The following is a 26,204-nucleotide window of genomic DNA, read 5'->3' as shown; positions in this document are numbered from 1 at the left end:
ATTTTTTTTTTGTGTGTGTGTGTGTGTGTGTGATTTGCAATGATAAAATGTCCATTCTGCCCTGTTAAGTATCCTACAAGCTTCTCACATCGGCATTTTGGGGATCTTCATTGGTTCATCGAACACAGCAGTCGTGACGAAATCATGCATATTCAACATATGATCCATAAAAAAATTCTTCCTGTATGTACGAACTGTAAGAGGCATTGATTCGCGTAACAGTCCATGTTTTTTTTTTAAGAATACAACTTTTGGCAGTAAAATACAACTTTTGGGATTAAAGAATACAGTTTTTGAACTCCAGAATTTAGCAGGTCTGCAGTTGAAAATGAAAAACGGATCAAACACATCTAAATGGGATTACTTCAGAATAGTTTTAAAATTATCTCCTTAATTTTTTTGCTTTCGTTGTGTTACTTACTACATTTATTTTCATGTATTGCTATTAATACCAACAATTTAGCTAAAACTACTAAGTTTTGGAGTAGTAATGTGGTATAGCATTTCATTCACTTGACTCTCAATTCTAAGGTTGAGGGTTCGAATCCCAGTCTGGCGCCAACATCATTTGACAAAATTACTTATCCACATTTGCCACTCTCCACCCAGGTGTAAATGGATACCTGGCATTTGTTGGGATAATACTAATTACGGGGCCCTCAGGAAGAACAACATTGAAGCTGACAAGTCATTTTACCATTAGTATTATTATCATTAGCTCCTAGAGGACGATTTGTGGGCCATGTGAAGATCATGTTTTATCATTATTATTATCATCATCCTTCCCAGCTGAACATGTCACAGTATTACGAAGACGACATCCAGGACCGGAAGAAGGAGGCCGAGGAGCGAGCCATGCTGGAGATCGAGAGACGGAACATCGACGACGGAGCGGAGAAGGGAAGCAGGGAGAAAGGCCCGGCAAGACACACGGAGAAGAAGAAGGCGGGGGCGGAGAAGGAGAGCAAAGTGGAGAAGAACGTTCATGCTCACAGCCAATCAAATCCAGCCTCTGCTCCTTCAATATCTTCCAGAAAAGGTTTGTTAGGTCCTCATGGAGTCTTCCATCTGTTTGGACTCTTTTCCGAGTTTGGAGTGACTCTGCCGACCCTTGTCTCGTGTGTTTATGATATCCTTTGGTCTCCTTTTTTCCCCTTTATTTTCATTCTTTATACGATATGCTTTCTTCACAGACAGTAAGTAGTAAAGAGGATACCAAGAAACTTTCCAGATAGATAGAAATTTGAATAGAAATTGGTTAACACTGGAAGAAGTAGGAAAGAGATTCTAAATAGAGACTAGTTTTAATTATTAGCTGCTTCAAGAGTCAGGATCATCTTTTAGCGAGAAGTAGTATTAACAGTGATTCATTGCAGTTATTGCTAAAATATTAGTCCTTATAATATTGGTTTCTTGTTTGAGGAGTGGCTGGCTTTTGTGAGATGTTAAGCTTTCACTTTTTTGTTGTTCTTGAATTCCACTTGTACACTTGTTTAGCATGCATGTTTAGCTTGTAGTCTGTATTTATTCTAATACAGTATTTTAATATCAGAATATACCATAAAAATCTTCCAAAATTCTACTTAAATGAGTAGGTTTCAGTATGTTAGCAACATCAAAGCCTTGTAGATAAATAAAATGCACAATGGGAGCAATATTGTTTCAATTTGCATGACACCACCGAACTTTTATTAGGCAATGATAATATTTTTTGCACATATCTTATGGATTAGAAAAGAAAAGCAATGCATGATGCTTTGGTGGTACATGTAGATTTATGCATTGGTTTTTATATAAAGCATTTAATTTTGCCTATTCATATTACTCTTCTACTATTTTCCTTTGACTTTTTTGATATTTTGATAACAATTGCAAAAAATGTTGCAGTATTGTTGGAGGTTAGTTTCTCATTTCACAGAGTCTGGTCAGGATAAGTTTGCTAGGGTTGCTATAGATAAATCCTATTAACTTTAGTCGAGCAATAATCCCGTCACAGCTTATAAGGCGAATATATCACATCCAACGTGGAATCTCAAACAGACATACTTTCAAAACAAGTATGGAATTACATCTGTTCGCCTTGAAGCAGTCGAGCATTCATCCCAGGACCATTTGATTTTGAGAAACTAATCTCCTCTTTTTAACCACTGCATGAGTTTGCTGTGCCTGCTTTGTTCTATCTATCTACCTATCTTTCTCTCCACCCTATCTCTCTTTCTGTTTGCAGTGTCTAAAAGCAACAGCCACAAACACATAAGCACACCATCTGGGAGTAAGAGCTCTGTGTCTAACGGTCCCCCCACCGGCAAAAATATTACGGTGTCGTCTTCGAGCAAGAGTTCTGTGTCTAACGGTCCCCCCACCGGCAAAAATATTGCGGTGTCATCTTCGAGCAAGAGTTCTGTGTCTAACGGTCCCCCCACCGGCAAAAACAGTGCGGTGTCATCTTCGAGCAAGAGTTCTGTGTCTAATGGTCCCCCCACCGGCAAAAATAGTGCAGTGTCGTCTTCAAGCAAGAGTTCTGTGTCTAACGGTCCCCCCACTGGCAAAAATAGTGCAGTGTCATCTTCGAGCAAGAGTTCTGTGTCTAACGGTCCCCCCAGTGGCAAACATAATACCCCGTCGTCTTCCAGAAAGGTCTCCCCTCCCCAGGGGGCTCCTATGAACAGTGCTAATCGAGGTAGGAATCACATGGTCTGCAGAACCATGATAATCTTGAGTATTCTAAGATAGTGTTTCTTGAATGCATGCTTATTTAATGTGAAGGGGAAATAATTAGAATTTTGCTATACAAGGTAGGAAAATGTTGATTTTGTTCTTTGACAATATTTTACCATACTTATTTTTTAAATCTCCTAAGATATCAAGGTTTCATTGGATGCATATGAAATATATGTATTTAGAATCATGTGATAAATAATTCAGACACTACCGTTTGTGGGTGAAAAACATTTGTATACAATATTGATATTCCCTTCTTGTATAAAATAATTACCATAGGTATAGCTCTGGCCACCATGATCATTGCGCAATGGATCATTTGAGGAATAAATCCCAACAGGTACCCACTTACATGTACATGTACATGTACATGTACTACGCCTGGGTCAAGAGTGGCGAATGTGGATTAATACATGCATCTTGCCAGTAGACATCGGTGCTTTACTGAATAAGTTAATAAAATCATTCTTGAAGTTTTGTGAACTGTACATGAATGCAAAAGGGTCATTATACATCACTGCTGTCCACTTTTCTTTAATTCATAAATGAGATTAACTACTTTGCATGACAAAGATTCCCAAGCTTTTAAAAAAATTATTTTATCCCTGTTGGCTACAATCTTGTGAGAACTAGTTGACACAGAATATTTTCATCAGTTGAATCATGATTGCAATTTGATGTGTATAACTATATTCTTACCCTTCTTAAAAACTCACAATTGGATTACTTGCTACTTTTAAACATTCATTCTAATTTTAATAATGCCTATGCTCTACTATTATGTAGTTTAGATGTGAAAGATTTAGCTGTAGCATCTTGTGTGTAGTTCAACAATGAAAAAACGCAAACTTTGACTCACTGTAATATGCAGATTGTACATTTAAATATTCTAGAAATGTAGCACTGACATAGCTTTGTAGAGGAAGCTTTTATAAACTACTTTTGATGTATGATTTTGGAGCCAACTCTAAAGGTTACACGCTCATTATCATGCTCATGAATAAATCAACATTTTCCTTATGTCCCCCTTTCTTTTCAAACAGCAAAAAGTAAGTGCCCCTGTTTCTTGTTGTATTCGACAGTACATATTCTGTTGCTCATTTCATCCCATTATGTCTGTTGACTCTGTTACTGTTTCATTCCTAAAGGCAAAGATACATACGTGAAATTGAATATACAGTCAAACCTGTCTATAGCAACTGCTCAAGGGAAACACAGAAAGTGGTCTTTGTGGACAGGTTCCTTTAGTACATGTTTCAAGGAGAGACCATTTTCAAGGGAAACACGAGTTTGACTGTACAAGAATTTTTACAGTTTTATTTTACTCAATCTTTTAAACTCTGTAAAACTAAGTTTTTTATTGCCTTTTTTAATTGAACACATGACATTCTCATTTGACATGTAGTTCCACCCATTTCCACATTGCATTTTATTTGTTTGATTAGATGGTGTTTGAATGCATGAGGACACTTTACATATTTGCATGCTGCATGCTTCACAACATTATCTTGTTCACATGTATTCCCTTTTTATGCATAGATGAATGTATCCAGTATATGATGTGTGTTATGTTATAATGATTGTTTAATGCATGAACTATCAGAACTAAGTTTTGCTCTTTATTTCATTGACATACCAACTGAACATACCAGTCAAATGTAGTCTTAAGAAAGAGGACAATATTTCTTGATACCGTACATTCAATATGTTGAAATTTCATATACACACATTTCATTTGTGTAATATTAGAAAAATGTCATACTTTAAAAAAAAAAATGTAATTGATTATACAAAGGAAATTACCTTGAGAATATAAGCTGTTAAAAAAAGAAAGTTACATTGTTGTTAATATGTCACATGCCACCCAAACATGATTTTCAGTTAGTCGGCTTGAAATTTTTAATGTTTTAACGTTCTCATTGATTGTGTATTCTATGTTCGTTGTTTGAGGGTTGTGTTATGTTTTTTTTTTGGGGGGGGGGGGGGGAGTTAGAGAAGAAGGTTGATTCACTGTGCCTTGGTCTATGTAGTTATATGTTCTGGTATATGCATGGCCTATCTGAATATAAGTATCTTAGTTTGTAAAGCAAACTCCTATTTTTGTCAGTTCTGAATTTAAACTACAAATTGTTGAGATATTTTTGTGTGAAGGGCAGTAAGGTCATGTTGGATGTATCATGTATTTTGTTCACTTGTGCAAACTGTCATTTTCCCACAGTGAATTTGTTCATTACCATGTTTTTGGTTTGATACCATTTGCTTTGATATTTCTTCTCTGTAATAGCAATTGATTTTGTTTTATTGAGTGGAGTGTGTTGGGATGATCGCAACTATAACATTAAGAATAACATCAATGTACAAAGTATAAATACTAAGCTCTTGTTTAAGTATTAGCATAAATTCTCTCCATCCCCCTCTCTACTTTTTCTATGACAAATCTGAATTAGAGGTCAAAGGCATATTGAGATTTCATTTAACGTTTTAGAAGGATTCTTGTCAGTATAGAAAAGAGCATTTGTCACCTCATTCTCCATTGGTGCATAAATCAGCATTTCATTATTGGCTTATGTTGTTTCTCTCTGTCTCTACAGCGGCATCTAAAGCCCAGAAAGCATCCAAGACTGAGGTGGTGTCAGCACCCCTCTCAAGAACAGCCGCCAGGGCGGGGAAGAAGTCACCCTCAGCAACTCTCCTTGAACCTAACAATAATGTGAAGGCAACCACCAGGTTAGTTGAGAGAGAATAATGGAAACAACTTCTGGGCCCTACTTCATTATTATTATTATTACTATTATTATTATTACTTATACCGTGCTTTTCCCATAAGGCCCAAAGCGCTTACAGTGAATGAAAATAAAAATTACATAAATACATATAATTAGAAGAAAAAAAAAAAAAAACAGTCTTACAACTACAAATTGCAAAAAAGATGTGTTTTTAAGGCCTTTCTAAAACTCATTACAGTGAAACCTGCCTATAAAGACCACCAAAGGGAGACAAGAAAGGTTGTCTTTATAGGTCGTGCCTATAGTACATGTTTTAATGAGAAACCATTTTTAAGGGGGAAAAAAAATGTGGTCTTTGTAGTCAGGTGGTCACTAAAGCAGGTTTCACTGTATCAATGGAAATTTAAAATAACTGACATACAAGCTATTTTAAAAAAATCCTTCCTTTTGATTAGCTTAGCTTAAATCTGTTACAGACTTCAGCACTTATTGTTGATAACAAGTTTTATAAAATAGGCCCTGGAAAAGCCAAGATACATGTAGGTGACATGTATTGGTAAAGGAGAAAGAAGAGGAGATACATGGAAACAGAGATGCCAACCAGTACGATAATATGAGTGAAATACGATAATACGATATCACCTCTTAAAATACAATTTTTCAACCCCCACCCCCCCCCCCCCCCAAAAAAAAAAAATTAATTAAAAAAAAAAATTATATATTATTACCGCGGAATCGATAGAAACATGGACAGGTAAACCCCAGCAACCCCAACAAAAATTTTGCTTTACAATTTTCTCTTTAAATTTTTAATGAAAGAGCAAACATTTTACTGGCCCGAGGCCAACTGGCCATTGATTTAGAAATGAAGCAAGGAAAATGGAGGCATATAATGGGATTAAAAAAAGGGAATACACAGGGTGGAAATATCAATATGCGATACTAATATGAATTTCTTTTTCATTACTTTCTTACAAAGTATTCCTTCTTTTTTACTCTGGAGTTGGACTACAAATAATCTTACAGAGAATCTTTCTGATAATTTAATTTTCTATAACTGTTTTCTCATATGAAAGAAAAGCATTTTCCTGCTCTGACTTTCCAAATCTGATAAACCAGATATTTTTCCATATTTTAATGCAACATCTTTTTTTCCAATTAATTTTCTAAGCATTTTGATGTTGAAAGCCTTTTGTACTGAATGCCATCTGGTTTCTTTAGAAAGTTACTTGCTACACTTGATATGGTTATGGATGGCATGGGTATCTAAATTCTTTGATTTTTCATTGTTTTCTTACAAAGTCTTCCTTTTTTACTCTTTCAGAGAATCTTTTTGATAATATCATTTTCTATTACCGTTTTCTCATATGAAAGAAAAGCATTTTGTACTGAGCGCCTTCTGGTTTCTTTAGAACATTACTTGCTACTCTTAATATGGTTATGGGATGGCATGGATATTTAGACTCTTTCTTTGTTTGATCAGCCGGAATAGGTCTGGTTCTGACGGCTTGCTTGCTACGTCTATGATGCGGAATACAAGGTTTATCATATATCCATGGCTTCTAACTCTTGCTTAGAGTTTGCTTCTAAAACATTTTTCCCTCTATTCCTTTGGCTCTTTGGATATCACACTTTTGCCAGGAAAATGTGTGTGTTCCTCTCCTGCTTCTAAAGATTCTTTCACTCTCATTCTTGTGGCGCTTTTGACATTATATTTATGGCGGGTGATTGTGTGTGTTCCAATTTGAATAGCTTCATCCTAATATTGCTTTTTATTCATTTGAGAGGGTTTGATGTTCAGATAATACATTTTATAGGTGGGTTTCTACTTGGATTTCCCAGGCTTGATCATATCAAGTTAAAAAGTGTATGCTGATTTTGAAGTGGTTCTTCATGTTTATATTAGATAATAATCTGTGATCCTAATGTCATATGTTTCACTAAACAATAAGGTGTAACTTAGATGTCATATAAATACATTCTAAATTTGTTATGTGATTAATTGTCAACTACTGTGCTGTGATGTAGAGGTGTTGTTGACGAGTGGATATGTCACCGGACTGTGGATCACAAGGTCCGCGGTTCAAGTCCCGCCGCGGCACTAATGTCCTTTGGCAAGACATTGATCTACATTTGCCACTCTCCACCCAGGTGTTAAATGGGTACCCGGTAGGATGCGAAAGCTAATGTGGTTAGATTAGCAAGTGTGCGCTTGTAAAAATGACGCCTGGCTGGAATGCTCCCCAGGGAGTGGAGAATGTGCATACATTGTGTGCAGGAAAGCCTGAATCCAATGACCGGGGTAATAATATACTTATCTGTAAAGCGCTTTGAGAGTGCCTTCGGTCCTGAAGAACGAGCTATTATTATTATTATGATGTAGTTGTAACAATACAGTTAGTTCAGAATAGGCAGATGTTAAGACGTGATTAAAGTATTGTGAAGAGAGAGTTTTAATAATGATCAAGGAGCAACATAAATGAAACATTGGTAGTAATTGTATATCGTCCCAATGCAGTTTAACAGTTTCTTACCCAATAAGTATTGAATTCTATAATTTACATAAGCTAAATACATACAGGGACCACACTGCTTCTGTAGGTTAAGGATAGGCTTTTAAATGGCCTTCTCATATTAATAGTTTGATTGATATCAAACTCATATTGAGCTGTAATCGATCAAATCGTATCAATTCTTTTTAAACCAGGGTCCAAGTGTGATTTCTTTGTAAAAATAAGAGCATGCTTTACAGCTTTTAAAAGTTACCTCTTTGTGGGCTTGTGTTACCATATCCATGAAAATTATTGTTATAACCCAAATAAGTATAAAAAAAAATCAAACAAGAGTCAAATAGATCATAACTCCATTTTCATAAGTCGTTGAATTGCTGCATGCACTATTCAGCTCTCATGCAATGATGTAGCAGAAATGGGTGAGAGTCTGTAGACTCTTTGCTGTGGTTTATTAACAAAAAGAATTGTTGCTTTAAAAAAAAAAAAATATTATTGACCTATTTTCTTATCAAGTTAGTTTAGCAGTGCTATTTTGTAGTGGGGTGTGAGGTAACAATGTTTATGTGTATTTATAAAGCTTGGCATGCAATGCTGGTATTTCGGGGTTAAGTTGGTCATGTTCATTTTTTATTTAGTGTGCGGTGAGGAAAGGAATCCTAACAAGCCATTGGAAGTCAGAGATTGTAAGCGATATTAATGATGGTATATTATTTGTTTGATTGACAGGACTACTAGGGTAGTAGAATACAATAGTTCTTTATCATCACCCACGGCCAGTAGTGCAGCTAAAAGAACAACTAGTGGAACACATGTATCAGGTATGTATCGTCCAGTGTATGGTGGGGTTCTATTTTAAAAGTGTTGTAAGTAGCAAATATATGGATGGAAAGAAGGAGGAGGAAGAAGGGGAAAGGAGGAAGGGGAGATGAGAAGAGAACAGGATGAGGAGGGAGATTGGATGGGGTAGAAAGAGAGAGAGACAGAGAGACATAACAAAGAACCAAAGGAATTCATGATTTATCTCTGAAATTCCATGCATTGTTACTGCTCATTTGTTGATAATGTACCATATTTTGTTTCATGTTAACAGAATCCAGAAAGTCTTCGGCATCATCTGTTAGCTCAACCCGGTCAGGCACAGGCAATTCTTCATATAGTCATCTATCAACTTCATCATCTTCGACTAGAGTGTAAGACACGATACAATTTTGTGAATATAATAGTGTACTCATTGAGATGCTCTCAAAGATATGATAATTGTGTATAAGATACAGCTAAGATGAAATACACTTACTAGATCTTTATAAAGCAATCCAGATATCATGTGTAATTCATCATAATTATTCTAGAAAGTGATCCTATTTTTCTTCTCCTGTTTCATAGCATTAACCTTTAGATTTAATCTCATATTTTTCATGCCCATCAATTTTTTGTTTGACACTCCTGATATCACCAAGGCTTCAGCATGACTCAACTAGGGAACCTAAATCATAAGAAAGAAATCTACAAGCTTTTCATTTAATTCTTCTCTGAAGCAAGAGAAAACTGTATATAAAGTATTCTGTCTATATGGACATTTACAATTAATACGATTCAAATTATTACCCCCTTAACCCCTTAAGTGTCAACTAGTCAAGTGGGTTAAACACTTGACTGGAGATGCAATGACAGTTATTTCCTTTAGCAAGGCATGTTATCTACATTGATTATTATTACTATCCTCATTTTCTCCAAGTAATTATTCCACTCTGCCAGTGGACACATTTGTGACATTATGGTAATAATCAAGCATATTGATACATTGAATAAGGATATCAATTATCAATTAAATTAGAGTATAGATGATATCTACAATTTTGACTTATTCATGGAGAACAATTTCAAGTAGTTCCGTTTATAAAGTTCTTAAACCTTGCTCTTATGTTTCTTTCAGGAGAAAATCATCACACAAGACTTGATGGGGAATAAGGCGTACTTCTTATGTGCTACATCTCCCCTAGTCACCAGAGTGCTCCACATGAACAAATTGCCCCATGAAGAGAGTATCTGCGGATAAACAGTGCGAGCTTATGCGATACCACTCACCGATGAAGCCAGTCAAATGTGCCATATGAAAACTGAAATTGGGGTACATTAACAAAGCATCAACTAACAGACAGACAGAACTGAGGTTCACGTCACACTGGGCAGTCTGACTGACTGAGAGAGAGAAAGAGTGGCAGTCAGCGGTTATGCCCTATGTGTCCTGGAAGATGTGAGGATGCATCCGGCAAGAAGTGGTGCACCAGGAATGGTCTTTTTCTATGTGGACAAAGTGTTTACCAGTATGCTTCACATGAACAAATTGCACCGAGAAGAGTGTATCTGTGTGTGTGAGCTCATGTGACACCACTGATGAAGCCAGGCTAGTCAAATGTGCCATATCAAAACTGAAATTGGTGCATGTTAGTGGAACCAATGGTGGAGTCGATCACATCGCGTATTCTAGAGGAAACCTGATGAGTGTTGAACCGAACCAGTGCGGTACCCCTTAAAATAGCTTCATTCGTGCTAGCAGCATATTTTTTTTATTGGAGGAAAAATTAAAGGAATACAGTACAACGCTACATGTAGTGGTATATTCCAGAGCACAGAAAGTGCATGCGTGTTCAATAGTAATGGAATTTTGCGTAGAGAATATACTCTGAATTGGCTACATTACTAGATTAATGCTACATCATTATTTTGCACATCATTTTCATTATCTTTGTAATAGTTGAAAAGGAGTAGGAGAAACAGCTATGAGGACATTCATATGTTGATGTCTACGTTTAATTTTAAGATATTAATGTAGACATCTCCACAGCTTATATTGTTGTGGGGGGTCTGACCCTTGCATGTATTAAAAGTAAAGATACAGTCAAATTCATGCATTGGGTAAAATGCAAGTCAGCACCACATGAAATTTATGTAGTATTTGCTGTTGTATTCATGAGAGAGAGAAAGAAGAAAAGATTTATGATAATTTATAGTAGTTGGCTAGCATCAACCTTTAAGGCTGTTATTCAGACTGTGTGTGGTGTCAAAATCTTCTATCAATTCTTGCCATGTTAAATAGATATGCTAAAGATATTCATATTGCCTATTCGAAGGGCATTGGTCAGAAACCCAATACAATGCATTCAAACGTAATGAGTGACAGAGTATGATTTATCTATCTATACAATTTAAGTGTTGAATATAGCATGATGCCATATCAAAGGGAGGTTATTGATTATGGTTTTCCTCTCATAAAGCCTTCAAATTTCTTTCTATTTCAATTTGAGACATCATTGTTAGTGATTTCAATCTGATAAAAATCACCCTTTTTCATCAATTAAACAAATAACAGTTACATGATACTGTCAGTATGATGTAAAGCACTGTACTTTTGTGTCTTATGTTCCAAATGAAATCAAATGCTTTGTATTCTCAACAATAATTATACTCCTATTTTCTGTATGCCTTATATTCAATACAGACAAAGCTTTTCAGAGGCTGATTGTGCCATATACTTGTATCTCAGTAAAGTTTGGTAACACAGAATTACTAAAAAGAAAATCACATCCAGTTTGTAGAGATGAGTGTGTATTAGGTTTTTTTTAGGGGGATGAAAGTAAGATAGAATGGATGGAAATTTTGGACTTTGTCTTGGAGTAAACATAATGTACTGATGCCATTGGATTCAACAAGATTTATTGTCTATTGTGTCTCTAGCTTCTGTAAGTCATTTTTAAGGTTTTATATGGATGCAAAATGAGTTTTGAAAAAATATAATAGACCAGTTTGTAGATACAATCTGCACATGGGTAGATGAAGGTCAGTTGTACCAAAATTGTAAAAATCAGAGACCAATACTGGATCCGTGTTCATGAAAGTTATCATTATTCATTTAAATGCATGGATATGGATGTTCTATGATACACAGGTGGAAGTATTCTTCTCAAGAGGCAAACAAAATAAAAAGAAGAAAGTATTCCTGGGCACCTTAATCACATTAGCAGTGATTATTTTAAAAGCCCGTCTGCACTAGTTTGGCTAGGAGGATTAGACCTACCTGCAAGGTCACTGACATGTGGTTATCTCATCAAATCAGCTCTCAATTAACATAAGAAAAAGAGGATCATGGGGGACCAACAGGCACCGATTAGGCATTGTTTGCTATATAGAAGGCGCAAGTAGTGCAGTGGGGCTTAAAAATGCACAAAGTGGATGTTTCCGTGTGTACAAGATCTGTGGATGTTTGGGGGGTCATTTGTGCCAAGGCTGACTATGAACTGGTCTATTAACCTTTTGTAACATCTGACTGTCTTATATGTAGATCTCAACTACTTACTCCGTTAAATTTTTTCATTAAAGGGCATTTTGGAACTTTGTCCAAGTGTGATTTGGATGTATTCAGCTTGTCTTTCCCATTAAATATATTGAAATTGTGCCTTGACAAAAACCTGATATGTGTGACCTTGAATACAATAATTATTAAATGAATATTTTGGATATCTCATGTGCCTTGATATACCAGCCTTGTCTTCAACATTCAGAAGAAACAATGTACTAACTGTCTTGAATATAGAGATTACTATACAATCCTGGCAGTGTTTCACAAAGATTCTAAGTTGAACTTATCTCTAAGTTGGACTTAACAATTATGGAAAGCTGTTAGTATCTGTGAAAATATTTTGTAAAATTTATTTTAAAAGGCATAAAATGTTAATTCAAATCATTCATGATTTCTATTATCAAGGAGATTTCATGTTCTTGATGTAGAATTTATAAAAAATCCTAAATACTTGAATTTTCACTATTGAATATATTTTATTTGAAGGCTACTAATGGCTCTCTATAATGTTTAAGTCCAACTTAAAGTTAAGTTTGACTTAGGACCTTTGTGAAACACCCCCCAGCTTAGGGATTAAGAACCTTATCAAAATAGCCAGTATAGCGCTCAGCTGTACATGTTGCATATACCAAATATTTAATATCTACCACCAGTAGGGAGTCCATCCTGATAATTAGCTGGTATAAAAAAAGGAAGAAAAGAAGAGAAACAAATTAGTGAAAGCATGGGCAAAAACTGATTAAAAATGAGAAAGATAAGAAAAATTTTGAATTTCCGATCAAACACAAATTCTTTCTTCTTTTTCTGTCATAAGTAACTAACAAAAAGAGCAAATTGTGTTTCACTAATGACAACTAAATTTCCTCCTTTTAGTCGGATATTGCTGAAATTTTCACTGATTAGTTTCTCTTGTTTTTCTGCTTTTATTAATACCAGCGAATTATTATATGCTCATTTGTAATCTTATTGCTCAGCTATACAGTGTTTGTGTAGCCAAATCCACAACATAATGCTAGAAGTGTTCCATAGACATGCATACCATGAAGAGATAAGACCTTGTATCGAGTAATGCTAAAGGTCAGGTACTAGATGAAATATCAATACCAAGAGAAAATGAATTCCAACGAGAACAGAGGAGTAAAAAAAAAAATGACTTGAAAAGTTTAATACACCCTACAATATACACCAGTATTTGAGCAGTCGTGTGATTTATTTGTTCAATGATGGTATTTCTGATTAGTGGCATGTAATATCTTTGATAACTTGCAAGATTGCTGATAAGTTCTTATATTCCTCCTAAAATACAAATTTGTTTTCTTCCATGTGATAAACTGTGTTTTGATAGTATTCAGTTTCCTAATTTCTTCAATTTTTCTGTCAGTTAAGCGAGAAGAAAGAAAAAAAGTTATTAAAAATAAGACAGAGCAACTCAGAGGACTGAATAAGTGCCTTTAAAGAATAAAACTGACATAATAATACATAGACCTAAGATCAAGTGTGCTTAAAAATATTTTGTTGGGCTTTCAAACTACATATGTACTAATGGAGTGATAATTGTTTCCATAAGATTGTATTACATTGCTTTATGCAGTATCATGTATACATGGATGAGCTGTATGAAGCTGTGCTGGATTTTTTGTTCTTATTTTTTTTTAAATGAAAGTTTCGCAAATGCTATGAAAATAAAAGTAGGCATGTTTATTTACTCATGCTTTATGCTTGGAACTGCTGTGCCATGTTACAAAGTTTTGCATGTATAGAATCAGCCGAAATAGTGATTGGTTATGCTTCTGCAGTACTGCATCATGAGTACCGCATGGATTGCTAAAACTGTTGTCACGCCATACTTATGCTATGTACTTAAACAAGTGCAATATATTTGAGTGTATTCTCTTGGGAAATAAAGATGCCAGTTTGTTTTGAGAGAAGGATTCTAAGACGTATATAATAAGACATGTTCCTTTTCTTTTACTTATCTGTGTGTGTTAGTATGAATTGTGGTAGATTTCACTAAATTGTAATGGTGTTCTACCACAATAATTCCATACTAGAATATACTTATACAATTCAACAGTATATAATTATGATGGCATTAAAATGTCATGTAAACTATAACTGGCCTTGACAAATTGAACTTTACATAAATAGTATTCATTTTCTAGAATGATTGATATTCTGTCTTGGCCTTGTAACACAGATATAGTAGTATTTTCTGTACATAACGTTTTCAATAAATGCAACTCCTTTTGCACCTTTTGTATACATTTATACTTATGTCACCAGCAGGTTGCTTCAATGCTGGCAGAATGTAAATATTGTTAAGTAAAAGACAATAAAAAAATATTGTTTTCAGAACCAATAGATAATTCTGTTCCCATCCGTTTCTTTAGATTCTTTTTATTTTTACTCAATTTATATTTTTCTGTTCCAGATTTTTTTGTTAAGGGTTTAAGAAATGATATGTGAAAATAATCCATACATATAAACTACCGGTAGTCATACAAGAATATAAGGTAGAGAAAGAGAGAGAGAAAAGGGTGGAAGAATGAGGTTGGAGAGGGGTAAGGAAACGTGATAAGAGATGTAAATACATTATGATATCATAGTGATATCATAGTGATAGCAAATGTGAAAGAAAATGTATGCTGTGGTGAGGTGTGTGAAAGGAAGTGAGCAAAGGAAAGAATTGAGAGATGGAGAGAGAAGGGGGGGGGGGGTGAGTGTGCTGTGAATTTCATTAACACAAAAATTCTCTGATCAGTGAAAGTTTAAGAAGCATACCAATCAGAATTTTAACCAAAGTAGTAATTCATGACAGGCAGGCAGGCAGGAAAGTCGATTCCTGCATTTGTACCAAGTAATTCCAATATTCTCTCAGATCCCAAATCAAAACAATTATGCGAAGACTCGGTAGCAGTGTGTAGATTATTTATTTGCACTCCATGTAACGATACTGTACACTAATTTACAATAATAAATTGAATATAGTTTGGTCCAAATCGTATAAGTAGACACTAAGCTTAAGTCGTAGAATAGGAAACAAATGTTTAATACTTCATTACAGCTGAACTTAACATGACTTTTTTTCCTTTTCATACAGGAGCACAAAACGGGGCAAATCAGGACAGAATTGGAAAGATATTTTTTGGACATTAATTTTGTATCTTGTATTTATCATGAATGAAAAAAAAGAAGAGGATTTTACCCAAATAAAGACACATCCTTTTGAATGCCCGAAGATACTTGCCAAATAATCCACTGCAAAATTCTTCTTTTTTTTAATGTGCTAATTATTCAAGTGTAAAAACCGATAAATGGCCAATCACACAAAAATACATTGGGGTGGTCAAATTCCAGTATATATGAAAATATATGTGTATGATATTGATAAGCAGATTTGAAGTTAACTTATACATTACAGCTGGGGTATTTCAAGCACAAACTATCACTCCTTGCCACGGAAACCATAATAGGAGGGGAACCTTCCAAAATATATTCAATTCTTATTTCTTACCTCGTACAATTCAATATCAGTATAACAAATTATTTACACAAATTCCGGAAAAATATAATGTAGCACTATTATTAACAATATAACACACACAAAAAAAAAAACATGACAAAACAGAATTTCATTACTAAAAGTTAGAATAAGACATAGTTTTAAACAAGAAAATAGGTTACGGAAGACAGCTAAATTTCTGTATTATATCTCTAAATTTTCAAACAATTTCATAGTAATTTGCCTTCTGCGGCGGAATATATTACATACACGTTTCATGCCTCTTCTCAAAGTTAATCTTGAACATTTTTACATTGTCATGTATATTGTTTTTTTAATGTTTCTTAAGTACCGTAAAGAGAAATGGTCCTTGAAAGTTTGAGGACAAATTTGCAGTAGAGTAAAGTAAAGAAGTGGCATCCACAAAGTCACCTTGTTTTTCATGTTGAGAGTTTGTTTGAACAATGTTTTCTTGGTTCAACTGTTATTACCCTTGCCGATTTCTTTTGGTTCATACATTCAGTATACATATATATATATATGCTATTATCTTGATAATAATATAAACTTAAATAGGCTACTGACCCACTTGTAATAAAATATATTATATACCTCACTTAAGAAATCCAGCCATCTGATTGGTCGAATTGCATTCATAAACTTCAACTGTTCCTGTAAAATTCCCGGTAACCATGCATAAAACATTTAATATTTTTAATAACCATGGTTATTAAAAAAATAGGTCAGCCTCCATGGTTACCCCATAGGTTTACATGTTAAAAAATGGTTTGAGCGATCGAGGATACCGTATGTGTGCGAAGGATTGGTCGGTAATTTCAATACAATTGAATCTCGATCGATCTTACCGACAATTTTATCTTGCATTGTTGACATGAAGACGAAAATAAACTTCCAAAAACAAAAAAAACAACATCTGCCGATAGATCTTGATCTAAGTTCGTGCCAATATGCATTGCAAAAGTAAAAGAAGGGTGCTTTTGCGAAGCATTCATCACGCCGAAGCCGGTTTCAATCCATTTTAATGTATACATTGTACAAAACTGCCACGCATGTGAACAGCGCGCGATGGCCGAGTGGTGTAAGGCGTTGGTGTAATATTCATCACTCATTGTACGCAAGGGTTCGACTCTCACCTTCGACAAAAAAAAAAAAAAAAATATATTTTTTATTTTTTAGTCTATTTTTTTTCGGCATATAAAAGTATTAATGACTGCTTTAATATTCGAGAAATAGTTGTTTTCATACGCTCTCGGGAAGGTTACAATTGGGCTATTCCCCTCGGCAAGCCTCGGGGAATAGCACAATTCTAACCTTCCCTTGAGCGTAATAAAACAACTATTTCTCTCAAAGCAGTCATTAATACTATACAATATTCCATTCAATTCAATAATAAATAGACTAATACAGGCTTTTTGAAATAAGATGAACATCTCATTTTGAAATTATTAAGAAACAGAAAACTTTGAAGCAAATTGACAAAGCCAAATCCTAAAATCATCTGTATCGTACTGATACATATCCTGCCTAAATATAAATTTGGATGAATCGGAAACAAATCTTGAAATTCATTTACACAAAACAAACTATTACTCTTGAACAATATTCTTTGACAAAAATGAATCAACCACAAGTGAAATAGAGAAACAGCAGACAGAGAGAGAAAGTGAGAGGGAGGGAAAAAAAAGACTGACAGAAAGAAAGCAATGCAAATAATCTCTCACAGCAGTATAGTCTACTAATACGCAGCACAAGCTAAAGTTCATTACCGGTACTTGTTTCAGTACTCTATCAAAATTGCCCTTTTTTCTCTCAATTTCTTACATGTTGCTTACGATGCTCTCAAGATGTCTTTATATATAAGAGTGCACTGCTAACCTACTAAGGCATTATTATTGCTTCCCAAGATACACTACATCCACATGACAATCCCTGAATAAACGCTTCAAATATTGCAAAAGGAATTTGTTTTCATATGAACCTACTAATCCTGTACCTGTAGTTATTATCTTTAATATTATTATCAAAATATCTAGTAAAAGTTTTTGTTAACATAACTGGTCATATCAACTTATCATCTGGTACAATTTTCTTAATTCAATAAAATCATAATCTTAATTCTCCCAGAAAATATGTAAATAATGTATATTACAGTCAACCTTAAATGTTTGAAAAAGGTCAGACAAATAATATCTTGAGATATGTATTCGGGTGCACACTGCTATAAAATACTCGTACTGGATTTATTAGCTCAGATTATCTTTTCTTACTGATTAAGAATGAAATCGTACAACTGTGCCCGTTTACTAAAGAGTTGATAATAATCGCAACTTAGGAGACTGCAAACTTGCGATTGGAGGACTTGGATTTATTTGGATCAATTACAACTCTTTATAAGATGGGCCTTGATCTTCAATCTTGGATTCAAAATATAGATGCAGTGTTGGCACAGGTCATAAGATTGAAAGAACAAAAAGTTTGCTTCAATTTTCTAAGGGTTTAATACTCCTACGATTGTACAAGAGAGCATATTGAGATTGACATGTTCAAATAAATCACACACTCCATGTTAGATTTGTGGATTACAATGTGTACAATTTCTGAAAGTTCATCAACACATTCATTTTCGTTTCAGAGAGGACACCATGAACCAAGCGAGACTCAACATGGTGTGAGCAAGGCAGCAGGGGCTAGGTTGATCTTCCCGTCCTCGGCCACTATCTTACCGTGCTTGCTCCTGAGATGGCGCTTGTACGTGTTCCTGGTCTTAAAGCGCGCAGAGCAGTCGCTGCAGCCGAAGGGTTCCTCCCCGGTGTGGCGGCGCAGATGCTCGCGGTAGTGGCTGCTGTGGCGGAACTGTCGCTGGCAGTAGCTGCAGAGGAAGCGTGCCTCCTTGTTGTGGATCATGGTGTGGTACTTGAGGCTGTGGAGACGGGTGAACGTGGCCTGGCAGATCTCACACTGGTATGGCTTGATTCCTGGTGGGTTGAGATAAAGGATAATACAAGATGGATGAGACAACTATAACCCCAGTTTTAAAAAAAAGATTATTAAGCCAACACTCAGTCCAAAATTGAGTTGAATAGTTGAAGTTTGAGGACTTTACCCAGAGTCATATTTAAAGACGCATAGTAGCGAGCTCTCATGGGGAATTCGACACCATTTTTGGGTTTACCGAATAACAAGTATTGTCAATAACCAGGATTAGCCTTCATTTTTATGACCAACTGTCCTTATGCAATGCTTTGCATTGGAAAAAGTCATTATCTTGCATTCACTCACTTGACGACTCTCTTACAGACTAACGGATATTTCTTGATGGTACACGGTTTTGGACACCCATTAATGGTATTTCCACCAAGTCGGGAGTCAGCAAACTATGACCTTCTGCACATGGAAACTGACTACTATCTCCCTTTAACTCCATAAATGGGATTCAAACTAAATAACTTACACCTATACTAAGAACGCTTTCAAAACAAAACCGATGAAATCTCAGACTCCACCTTTGCCAAAATCAAACGTCACATTCAAAATGTGGTAATACTACTCACCTGCATGACTCCTGTAGTGCGCTCGGAGTGTACTGGCAGCAGTGAGGACCTTGTGACATATCTCACATGTGAAAGGTCCTTTACGCTTCCTCACCTTGGCCAGTGACTGCAGATGACGAAGAGCAGTTTGCTGCAAGGAGAGACAGAACATAGGAAGATAATTTACTGAGGGAAAGACAGTGTTGTACTAAGGGTACTTCGTTACTTTTTGCACTTGACAATTACAAACTCAGCAACAAAAAAACTATGAACTAGACAGAACAAGGAAATAGTCTCATTCTTTGAACTTGTGTACATCACGAGACACATGGCGACATTTGTTTTTGAAGACTAAAATGAAAATCCAGGTTTTTCAGGGATTGATTAAACCAATTTTGTTTTTAATTATTCAATTTTTGGGTGCATAGTGATATGTAATCTTATTTATAAATACAACGGCAGCTACAAATCAATAACAGTAACACATCAAGCTTCATGCATACCTTCACTTCTTCACTCTGAGCCACGACCTTGTTCTTTGATCTGCTTCTTGATTTCTTGGGCTTGCTGACCATCAGTTCCTCATGTTCCACAGTGACGTTAGCCCCCTCACCAATGATTGGCTCTTCATTCTCATTGGACACCCTGGCCATAGGAGCTGGAGCATCAATGTCTGCGATCAGTTTATTCAGCTGGTCGTTCATGGAGCTCACCAAGGGGTCTATATCCAACCCATCAGCCTCCCCCCATTCATCTATGCTTGGAGGCGAGTCCATAGGCTGCCCCTCGGAATCAAAATGCAGCGGGGCTCCATGATTCAGGTTATTTGTGAACGCATAGTTGTGGTCAGGACTGGGAACATCAACTGCATGCGGGATTACAGAGGGAATATGATTCGTTTTCTTCTTGGCTTTTTTGGAGATTTTGGAGACCTTTGAGAGTTTTTTCACTTTGATGTTAGACTTCGACAATCTTTCTGGCGATGACGACGATGACGTGGAAGAAGAAGAGGATCCGGAGGACGATGACGATGGTGGCGACACAGGTACTTTCTTGTACACTCGAAGTGGATATGCTCCTCCTCCTCCATGACCCTTGCCACCATGTCCTTCAAGATTAGCTGCTTTGGCCAAGGCCTCTGCAGCCTGAATATTCAATCCTTGACTCTCTTTATCCACCATGGCTTCCACTGCCTTAGCCAGAGACTCTATACTCAGCCCCGTCATGTCAGAACCAAGACTGGAGGGGCAAATACCCACTTTCGTAGCTGTTCCTTCCAAGATACCATCACCTTTCTTCACAACGACCCTCTCCTTCCTGGTATCCAAACCCAATGAACTATCATCCACGTCTATCAAGTGGTCTTCGCTGAAGTTCTTGGTGGGTGCATTCATGATCCCCAGGAGCCTGCCCTTGGGTAGGAGTACCACCTCGTTGATGCCCTTCTCAGACCCATCTGCAGACCGGATGACGGTGTAGCTGGAGCGTTTCATACGGGAGCTGACATTCTTGGGTAGCGTGACTCTCATAGGGCGAGGGGCACTGGGTAGGATGTACATGGTAGAGTTGGCACCGGTACCATCTTTCTTGGCTATCATGTGACAACAGTCAATATGAGAAGAAAAAAAAGTATTATACATTGTATAATCAATGATCATATAATACATGATCGTCTTGGGAGCATTATGGTGAGGATTCAATGGTACAAGATCATTGCACATATAACTGAAATATAATGCATGATTCTGCTTACTGGATTTGTTTTTATTTTTTAAACTTAGTACCATATCATATCATTAAAGACAGATGGACCAATGAGAGTTCAGTTTTATAACTGTTAGATTGTGTGAATCCTTAACAATGAATTATTATACAAATAATGAATGGTTATTAGTTCAATAGTGCGAATATTTTCATGAGTTGAAAGATTAACATTCTATTCAACGAGGCGTCAGCCGAGTTGAATAGAATTAACATTAATCTTTCAACGAATGAAAATATTCGCACTATTGAACGAATGAAAAACATTCATTATTTGTTTTACACAATATCAAAATTATGCTTTACTCCTTATATCAAAGATAAATTAAAGTTGGAGTCGAGCCTTCTCGATTACATTCAGATTACCTTAGCGTCAGATACATGCAGGGATAGGCGCACGGCAGAGAGGTACGCAGTCTGCATATACCCAAAAAGGCACGCCCGTGCAATATAACATCTATTGAATATCATGTGACCAACAATCCTCCAATCAAATGACAAGGATCCACATAGGTGTTGTATAAAATGGGATGTACAGTCAACTACAGATATTTTGGTGGTCACAAAAAGATACTAAATGTACTCTCAAAAATAAATTTCACTTGACAGCTTTAGTATTTTTGTCCTACATGTAACTGAATACTTACCTTCTTTCTTTTTTTGTTTCTTTGTGGTTGGTGTCATCATATTGATTCCTAGAATTTAAAAAAAGGCAAAAGAGGTGAAATATAGTGCAAGTATTTCCAATCATGACTGTAAGATTAGCAAAAAGAGTTTCTTTACTTCACTTTTAAGTAAAAGATTATACCATAGTGAATACAGGTAAATTGAAGTACTTTGGTAATCTCATCTCTGTCCATATTGCATTTATTGTAAAAAAGACTTAATTCATGCAACAGGGATGTTTATGTTCTAAAGGCACATATTTATATAATGCTGGATTTTTTTAGGTCCATCCATACCAAATTAAGGATAACTCATGCAAAGTATAGGACAAGGTGAAGAAAAGTTACCGGAGTAAATATTGTTTTCACATCAAGTTTCAAATACTAGTCAAAACCCTAACATTTACGCTTGAACGACACTTCATGGAATGATAAATCCAATTTGAAACCTTATTGCAATCAAAACCTGAACCCTCTATTTTTGATGAAATTTGCCCAGAGCAAACATCCGTTCAGAGTCAGAAGAGTATAAACTCAGTGTTAAACTATTTGGGTTAACATACTTCTACCACCAAACATACAAAATACTAATAGAGAATACTTTTTATGTATTTGTCACTGATGTTTAATAGTTTACCTCTGTTAGTGACAGTCAGTAGCTCCCCAACGTGTCTGAGTAGATGCTTGGTGATCTGTCTCTTGGTGTCTTCATCATTGCCATAGAACTTCTCTGTACAGTAGTGGGGTAGCATCTTACAGCTATACACATGCTGCTTCAATGGAGCTTTGTGTTCTTCAGTTGGGACCTGAAGCAGACAAAGAATAAGAAGACATTCCAGGGTGCAATTATATAACAGGTAATGCACCTTTTTTTTTTTCTTCAGGCAAGTTTATCATGAGCAATATCATAATGTTTGCCTTGCCACAATATTCAACAATATATGCATGCACTGATTATTAATTTTCATGTTAAAGTTTGACCAGGATGCAATTGTGTAATCCCTTTAGGGTAAAGGTTATGTATGGTTCAGTTCTTCATTTGAACTGAAATTTTGTAATAAAACACAAAAATATATGATTGTATGTTTTTCTTTCTAGAACTTGCATCATGTCAAGAATGAATTCTCAAAACTACACACACAGATTTTGGTGAGACTTAATAAGCTACATAGACTCTTGTTACATACCTTGAAACTTGTGTGTTTGGAGAATTTCTTGACCAACTCAGCTGCCGGCAGCATTCTAAGTAGGTCCACATCCAAGACATTCCTTGCTATATGCTTAGCCCTCTTCTTTGGGAGAGCTGGTCCAGGACTACTCATTGCGAGTCCTGTTCCTCCATCCTTTGCCTTGCTAGGTCTAGGTTCCGGTTCTCTTGGCACTCGATCGGCTGCAAGGATGGGAAACACAAAGGTCTTCTTCTTCCGCTTCCTCTTTTTGGGCTTGAGCGACGCTTTCTGATGTTTGCTCAGTTTAGGAGGTTTCATCTCACCTGGTTTGATGTGGACTGCATGTGTAGACATAATGTTCACAGACTGAAATAAAAGAAGAATGAAATGATGTTATGTTTGTCACATCATAATACAGCAATAGTATGATGCTTAAGAGCATAGCAAAAATAACTTGGAACATTGTTTTTTCTTTTGAATACCTAGCTTGTATTACATTTAAAATTGTAATTCTTATAAAAATAGTTTGTCTAGAACAACCAGCCCCATTTCCTGGGCTAAACCCCTGCAGGAAAGCGCTCTTGATGTCATGGTAAAGAGGGTACCATTACAAGGTAGTTGTCCTAAAAATTCAAAATATTATCAGAACCAAAAAAAATACTATACAAAACAACAACACAGATCTCTCTTTCAGCGATTAGTTTTCGATTTTTCACTAGGCAAATTTGATAAAGTAACAACTAAAACATCATTACAATTTCCCACAATAACCTGTATTTTTTTGTTTGGGGGAGGGGTTGGGGTTGGGGGTCAACATACTTTGGCTGGAGGGGCCTTCTTCTTTCTGCGCTTCTTCCTTCTGCTCGACAGCTCAACATCTGGAGATAATGGTCGCTTTGGTATGATCTTCCTTTGAGGCCTAGTCCTGGCCAAAGACGACTCGTCTGGTTCAGACTTTCCTGCATTCCTTGATGGCCTTGTAGCTCGCTCTGTACAGTTGGACAAAAAGAGTCATGATGTGACCTTCAAGTTACTTTCATTTATTGTTAAGCCATTAGAATTGAAATATTTTGAATTATCATTGAATGTGCTTTGCTATGAAATTTGATAATTCTAGAAATTATCATTGACATTCTTGTTGCTTTCACAGACAGATTGGCTGTATGTTTAATTTTGTTTCTTTGTTGTTTTTTAAAGCAAATTCTGCAGTGCTGATAAAATTTAGTATCAAGTCTTAAATTGTGATTCAATAGATGATATAACAATAAAATTACATCTTAAATGTTTTATTCTTGGATTACACTATCTTGAAAATTCTTGAATTTTTTGGCATGGCTTCCCAAACAATGACACAATCGTCTCCAATGATGAATCCTTAAGTTGGGTAGTTTTCAAAAAGTTAGATGAGGAGAGGGGGCAGATTGTGTGTTTGGATGTTTACCAAAAGCTGTCACTTTTTCCTTTGAATTAAACCAAAAAAAATGTATCATAATAGAGAGCACTCACCATTATAAATATTTGAATGTTGTTCAACATAAGTCTTAACTAATCAATAAAATATTGCATTTAATGGTCTTCAAATTAAGTTTGAATTTAATTGTGCATATAATCAACTTGCCTGGACACATGTTTTGGTATCGCTTTTTTGAATTCTATCTGAAATATATTGTTGAAAAAAAGTTCCTATTCATACTGTTGAACATTTTATTTAACTGAACTTTGTCAATAGTTGTGGTTTTGTTAAAACCGAGTGATTGTGGCATCATGCTTCAAAGTTCAATTCAATTCAGGATTTTCCTTTTTGGATTATGTATTGTTTTGATGGCAACATAAAAGTTAAAGATATTTCGTTCAGTCTCCAGTTACCTGAAGAATTTGTCTTGCTATAACATCATTACTAAAAATAAGTCAGTGTCTAAGCTTTTAAATTTGTAACTTGACTAAAGTAAATACAACTAACAACTAAATACAACGCTGGTCCGAGAATGTGGATCGTCCGCATAAACAAGGATATCCTCGTGAACGCGAGAAATCCACAGTTCTTTTTCTTTGGCGCTTTGCGGGTGTAGGGGTTCCCGATCCACGTGCTTGCAATGCGAAAAATGGATATCGCGTAATAATATACCCCCAGTTCACCGTCCACCTTCATGGGTTCTTCTTCTTCCAGGGCCCCCGAGGATTTATTGTTCATAATTTGAAAGTCTCTGTGCTGTGTCAATCAGAAATGCATCATGGAGCATCATCGTAGTCGCGGAATTCGTTTTTTACGCGAGGATCGTAAATGAAGATTGCCCACAAAAATTGCGGGCGATCCTCATTTTTAATTTAGGGTCTAGGACGTGATTTGCCCGCATTTACAAGGATATCCTTGTTTATGTGGACGATCTTTATTCTTGGACCAGGGCCCATACTGTTTATAATGAATTAGAAATGTGTACTTCATGACTGGTTTAAAAGTAAATGTCCGACACTGCAGAAATTCATACTTTCTTTTAGATTAATTGTAGTAGCTGACTCGGTCACATCAATCATTGCGCCACAGCAGCTCACAATAAACCGCTGCACTGTTGCGTTGCGCTTCCTCAAGCTATGCGCAATACATGCATTGTCCTGTTTGAACGCTACGCGACGAAAATCGGCATGAAAGCGATTACAATTAAGATAATAACAGCTTAAAATACGATTTTATTTTAACAAAAAACACGACAAAATAGTCAATACACAACTGACCCTTCTTCTTAGTGTCCGATGCTGACTTTGTTGGGTTATTTTGCTTTCTTCTCGTCGAAGACATTTTCAGGATTTTGTTGATAGTCGTCTGCTGTGCATTGAAATAGCAGAAGCATCATGGCTGTACATTATCCCACTGCACTTTAGCTCCTGAAAATTACCCAGCGTGCATTTGATTTTAGAATAAAAGTTTCATTCTCAAGTAATTTTTAACAATATCATGTACATCGCAGTCGAAATGAATGAATTATTTGGATATTTATGTACGTTGAAAATCTCATAAAAATTAACAAAATTATGTTTTTAGATCATTTTTGTAGCACCCAAAAAGTGAATGCTTGTTGGGTAATAGAAACTTGTGAAGAAGGTAATAGGTAAATACGAGATTTACGAACGTAATTTCACTATCTCGTGAATGACGAGATCATAACTGTATTTCATTTCCCGAGTATTTTTGTACGGAGAATTATCTGCGGTAAGTCCTTCTGAGATCAACCTAAACATACTTC

At 35.9% G+C, this 26,204-nt stretch overlaps 2 protein-coding genes across 8 annotated transcripts in view; one reads left to right on the top strand and one right to left on the bottom strand.

Moving 5' to 3' along the window:
* The window catches only part of LOC576590 (serine/threonine-protein phosphatase 4 regulatory subunit 4), a 51,315-nt gene extending 39,555 nt beyond the window's left edge, over nt 1-11,760 (top strand). For 4 of the 7 annotated variants that reach the window (XM_011684456.2, XM_011684458.2, XM_011684457.2 and 1 more), the window contains 8 exons: nt 790-1,039; nt 2,228-2,680; nt 3,765-3,770; nt 5,313-5,448; nt 6,931-6,987; nt 8,687-8,778; nt 9,051-9,150; nt 9,894-11,760. In XM_011684456.2, coding sequence (XP_011682758.2) covers nt 790-1,039; nt 2,228-2,680; nt 3,765-3,770; nt 5,313-5,448; nt 6,931-6,987; nt 8,687-8,778; nt 9,051-9,150; nt 9,894-9,918 — 1,119 coding nt within the window. In that variant the 3' untranslated portion in view covers nt 9,919-11,760. The remainder of the gene's footprint in view (nt 1-789; nt 1,040-2,227; nt 2,681-3,764; nt 3,771-5,312; nt 5,449-6,930; nt 6,988-8,686; nt 8,779-9,050; nt 9,151-9,893) is intronic. The other 3 variants (XM_011684455.2, XM_011684459.2, XM_011684461.2) reach the window with 3 other exon arrangements.
* A 5,449-nt stretch (nt 11,761-17,209) lies between these two features.
* LOC576430 lies at nt 17,210-25,838 on the bottom strand. The gene is made up of 8 exons (XM_776738.5): nt 25,696-25,838; nt 23,785-23,954; nt 22,984-23,331; nt 22,434-22,602; nt 21,779-21,826; nt 19,874-20,961; nt 19,392-19,521; nt 17,210-18,815 (listed from the first exon to the last, which is right to left on the bottom strand). The coding sequence occupies exons 1-8, from the start codon at nt 25,757-25,759 to the stop codon at nt 18,499-18,501; spliced, it is 2,334 nt and encodes a 777-aa protein (XP_781831.2). The 5' UTR covers nt 25,760-25,838; the 3' UTR covers nt 17,210-18,498.
* Between the last annotated feature and the right edge of the window lie 366 nt (nt 25,839-26,204).

Source organism: Strongylocentrotus purpuratus, unplaced genomic scaffold (genome assembly GCF_000002235.5).
Source record: "Strongylocentrotus purpuratus isolate Spur 01 unplaced genomic scaffold, Spur_5.0 spur5_scaffold_5, whole genome shotgun sequence".
Classification (NCBI taxonomy): domain Eukaryota; kingdom Metazoa; phylum Echinodermata; class Echinoidea; order Camarodonta; family Strongylocentrotidae; genus Strongylocentrotus; species Strongylocentrotus purpuratus.
Note: the sequence above shows the minus strand (reverse complement) of the source record. Positions and strands in the feature narration are given on the sequence as shown.